Raw genomic sequence first — 4,987 nt, forward strand, 5'->3', positions numbered from 1 at the left:
GACAGGTCATTCTCAGTGAGTCAGTCAAATTAGGCAGTGCTGATCAGATACGAAGCATAGAATGGTATCAGACTCACCCCTCCACCCAGACTACCATAGGGTCATATGGTAGCTCTAATGGATGGATGCCACGTCATTAGAAACCTAACCAATTGCTACTTCTGCTATCTGTCTCCTTCTAGGTCTACGTGAACAACGAATGGGTGACCAGCATTGGCGAGGGGGGCAGTTTTGGGGAGCTGGCTCTAATTTATGGGACCCCTCGGGCAGCTACAGTCCGGGCCAAGTCCAATGTGAAGCTGTGGGGCATCGACAGAGACAGCTACAGAAGAATACTGATGGTAAACTGTCCAGTCCTGGAAAATGGAAATCTGACCACAGTTATGGCAAATGATGAATTGTGGCGTAATTATTCTCTGTTTTAGGGGAGCACTTTGAGAAAGCGTAAGATGTATGAGGAGTTCCTCAGCAAGGTGTCCATTTTAGGTGAGAACTTGTCTCATCAGTTCATCATTGACCTGCTATATCCAGATGAGTGTATGCGTTGAGCCCAGTGTCTCTCCTGAACAGAGTCTCTGGATAAGTGGGAGCGTCTGACGGTGGCAGACGCTCTGGAGACGGTGCAGTTTTTGGATGGCCAGAAAATCGTGGTGCAGGGAGAGCCCGGTGATGAGTTCTTCATCATCCTGGAGGTACGCACCACCTTGTGGAAGCCCAAACTGGTTGGTGTAGGACATTCAGTGGTGTATGGTGTGAAACTAAAGATTAATGTCAGTTCATCCCACTGATGATCAGAATGGTAAATTGCCCAGCCGTAATTTAACCTACAACAAATGAAGGCTGTACTGCAGCTCCAGTGGCTATTCTCTGGAGAAACTGGGATGTATAATCAGCCCATCTGCATCTTGGATCTGGATTTCCTGAAAATTGCTGTTGCTTTCTGGGATGTGTACTTTAAGATGTCTTTGTTGTGCTGTCAGGGGACAGCAGCAGTGCTTCAGAGGCGGTCAGAGGACGAGGAGTTTGTAGAGGTCGGCAGACTCGGACCGTCAGATTACTTTGGTAAGTCAGACAGACGTGTCACCTACAGTGCAGCCACTTCGTCAGTGTGAGCAGCTAGTTGCTAACACTGCCTTGCTGTTAGAATTAGATGTTGTGTATTTTTTTAAAAAAGTATCCCAAATATATAAAAAGACCAAAGCAGGACACCATCAGCATCATATATGTGAACCTTGTGTGACTTGTTATCTTTCAGGTGAGATCGCCCTGCTGATGAACCGGCCCCGCGCTGCCACTGTTGTTGCATGCGGACCCCTCAAGTGTGTCAAATTGGACCGGCCGCGGTTCGAGCGAGTCCTGGGTCCCTGCTCCGACATCCTGAAGAGAAACATCGAGCAGTACAACAGCTTCGTGTCCCTCTCCGTCTGAGCTCGTCTGCACTCAGACCCTCCTTTCCTCTACTGCAGGGTCCACCAACGCACATCTGCTTTATTTTCCTACTTTACTCTCTCTTTCACGTTACCACAGCCACAAGATCACTTCAATACATCTGTTACTCTTTATTTATTTAATTTTGCGTGTACTCTGAAGATAGGATTAGTTTGTGTGAATGACACAATTCACCTGAAGCTGTTATCACAATATCAAATAGGAGTTTGCATTGAACTTACAGCTGCTGAAATGAATTAACAGCATATGTGTGATATGTGTGTGCATTCACACTGTGAGTTCAGAGGTCAGTGACAAGATATAAAAGCACTGATCACAACAGGACAAGTCTGTGTGTTTATAGAGCACATTTTAAAACATGCTGATAAAACATTTAGATAATTAAAATGGGGACATTGATATAAAATATACAGATGAGATTAAATCATCTAGACAAAATATGAAGCACAGTGAAACTTAATGGATAAAAGATGAGTCAAATTAAGACAGGATATAAAAATGTGAAAGGTAATAAGCATAGTGTAAGCTGACATGTGGCACATTCAAAGAAAAATGACCTACCCAAAGTATTTTCACATCAGTTTTGCAGTATTAAAGGTTCTATATGTAACTTTCAAAAAAAATTTAATAGTGACACCAGTGGCTGTTAACTGCAGCCAGCGTCCTGCTGCTCACTCTCCATATGGCCAAAAGTGACACACAAAAAAATAAAGAACATAAATTACAATCATATTTAGAATAACGTTACTATCTGTAGTGTTTTTATATTCTGTTTGGACCATTAGCTCCATGCTACTAACTAGTCTGGCTGGAGCTAGCTGATTATTTTGCTATGTTAGCTAGCTAGTAATTTGTCCGTGTCAGCTAACATTAGTCCACTATAACCACAGCCTCACAATATGTTCTACAAGCTTTGCAGTAATGTTGGCTTTGACTTTGTGTTGTGGTGAGTGTCGGCCGTTTGTAGATGTTAGTGGACTCTAGGGCAGTGGAGACTTGGGACTGAAAATCCAACCCTCATCCCTTCATGGAAACAAATAAATAAATCCACAGGCAGCAGACAAAGTCAGGGAAGGTCTCCTTTTTTAAATTACATTACAACCCATTCACTCTTTGGCTGTGAAATGTGATTAATACATAAAAATGTAAAATGCTTCAGAATCTACAAAAAAGTCGACAGTGTGAGTGCACAGTTAGTAGCTTAATTTGCTCTGGAGATGTTCAGTGACAGATGGTTTCATGCTGACTGAGGAAGCTTTATGTTTGTGAAGCGGTACGCCTAAAGGTTTATCTGTTTGCTGCTGCTCTTTTCTATTTGTCAAGATGTTATTAGCCATGCTAGCAGACTGAAATGTCCCGGCAGCTCTCATATGGGGGCTCTCAAACTCAGATTGGCTTGGGGCCACTGTTGGTATTGTCATCTCATAGGAGGACCACTTCAAGGTTCAAGTACTACAAGAAAGAGCAATATTCTGGAAATATTTCCGTTACTAACGTTGTACTTAAAAACAAATGCAAACAGCAGTTTCTATACATTTTTATATTTTTTGCAGACAAACAACAAATGAAGGCCAAAAGAAATCATTTTTAAAAAATATGTTTTTATTTTAACTGTATATGAAAGGGTGGTTTAAATTTTTATGAAACACCTAGAAAAGAAATAAAATGTATCGTCGCAAGTGGTAATGAGCGCGTTAAAACCATTTTGTGCTCCACAGAAAGAAACAGCTCAATCGGCAAAAATGAAAGTGTCACAACATCACTTCATACAGTTTAATTCTGTTTAAAGAAGGACTGAGACTAATCAGAGGTTTCATGATGATTGGACAGATGATCAAAAAGTTATGACCAAAAGTTATAAGCCCCGCCCTTAGTGAGCATATGGTGGTCGATGGTGGCCATGCTTTTTCACCAATCTCGCTCATTTGCTATATAAATGTGTATCTTGATCCTGCAGTGCCCCTCACACAGTAAGTATAGGAGTACAGGTCCGTTTACCATTTACCATTTAAGTCCGAATGACCACCCATCATCACTCTCAGTGTTAATTGTCTAAGATGTCTTAACTTAGCAGGGTTGTACCCATCTGCCATATGTACAGTTTGGTATCACTTTGACTTGGTACTGTATTTGTTTTTATCTGCTAACTTCACAGTATTTCTGACTGAGCAATAACTGAGTGTGAGTATGTGGAGCACTCAGAAAGCTGGCTCGTTGTTTGTTTTCAGCCTGATGTTGGACAGCTCACTGCGCTCCAGCATTCAGTCAGACCATCAGTGTTCGAGACTGAAAAGGCTGCAGCGAGTCTCTCCAGCGGACCATTCTTTTCTATCGTTTTTGTGCCTTTCCTCAGATTGATCGGAGTGATTGTGCTTAAATGTCGGTGTGTTTTGGATTTCTCTGTAAGTCGTTCTTACAGCAGTTGAAGCAATAAAGACATCAGTGTTTTTATTGTGTCTGAATTGTGCCTTTATTATTTTATGGTCAGATTATGAAAATAGTTCCTGTGTGAAACTGCTTACAACAAGGTCTGCATGATTCCTGGAAAGAGACATAGTAAAGGGTTGTTCTGCTTTTTCTGTTTGTTTTTCACACATGCAGTGTAATTATTTTATTATTTGCGCATACATTAAAATATATAATATAATACATATATTATTATATAGAATTTAAAAGAAATAGAACATCGTTGGGGCTGATGTCATCATCATCAGTCATTCTATTAGTATAGTTGTTGCTACTGTTGTTGTGCACCTTTGTCTCTGTCTTTCTCTCTTTACCCCTCTACCTGCCCTCTCCCTCTCTCTCTCTGCCTCTCCCTCTCTGCCTCTCCCTGTCCCTCTCTCTCTAACCCCAACTGTTCGAGGCAGACGACCACACTCCACCTAGCAGCCCGAAGGTCTCGTCCTTACGGTTTACTGCCTGTAAAAGGCAGTTTTTCCTTGCCCGCCGTCACCAAGTGTTGCTCATGGTGGTTCTGTTGGTTCTGTAAATGGTAAAGGAACTTTGGTCTAGACTGCTCTATTTGAAAAGTGTCTGAGATAAACCTTCTGTTATGATTGGCAGTTATAACTAAAAAAACTGAATGGAATTTAATTGAAAACTGTCAGTAGAGCTCTTATGAAGAAATCCACCTCAAACCTTTATAATTTATCAGAACTCTAACATAAAAACAATAGGTTGTGTAACTAATGCAACATTCAAGTAGCATGAAAATACAATACTAATCAGAAATTGTACAATTGTAATACCAGGACAATACATTATATTGAGGATCCATGAAGTGTGATGAATCTGTGCATAATTAAAGACCATTTTTGCAGATCGTTTTTTTTCTCAAATAAAGAATGAGTAACGATATTGACTGTAAGTGAAAAAGTAGCATTGTTCCACAAAGATGGTATTTCAGTGGGAAAGGTCCGCAATTCAGCCAAGATTAAAATGTCCTAAAGAGGTTATTCAGGTGCTGTCAATTGAAAATTATGGCTGTGGAACATATAACTTTATATCATATGTGATATGTATTCAATAATAAACA

General features: G+C 40.7%; 2 protein-coding genes across 3 annotated transcripts in view; both read left to right on the plus strand.

Moving 5' to 3' along the window:
• LOC118322505 (cAMP-dependent protein kinase type I-alpha regulatory subunit-like) overlaps positions 1-3,905 on the plus strand; it is an 8,223-nt gene extending 4,318 nt beyond the window's left edge. For both annotated transcript variants that reach the window (XM_035654207.1, XM_035654208.1), the window contains exons 7-11: positions 183-341; positions 426-486; positions 571-692; positions 981-1,062; positions 1,256-3,905. In XM_035654207.1, the coding sequence (XP_035510100.1) occupies positions 183-341; positions 426-486; positions 571-692; positions 981-1,062; positions 1,256-1,428 (597 nt within the window). In that variant the 3' untranslated portion in view covers positions 1,429-3,905. The remainder of the gene's footprint in view (positions 1-182; positions 342-425; positions 487-570; positions 693-980; positions 1,063-1,255) is intronic.
• The window catches only part of zgc:158403 (tetratricopeptide repeat protein 39A), a gene marked incomplete at its 5' end in the record, with an annotated part of 767,589 nt that overhangs the window by 521,690 nt on the left and 240,912 nt on the right, over positions 1-4,987 (plus strand).

This window comes from Morone saxatilis, unplaced genomic scaffold (assembly GCF_004916995.1).
Source record: "Morone saxatilis isolate NCDOM2014 unplaced genomic scaffold, NCSU_SB_2.0 Contig14, whole genome shotgun sequence".
Taxonomy (NCBI): Eukaryota; Metazoa; Chordata; class Actinopteri; family Moronidae; genus Morone; species Morone saxatilis.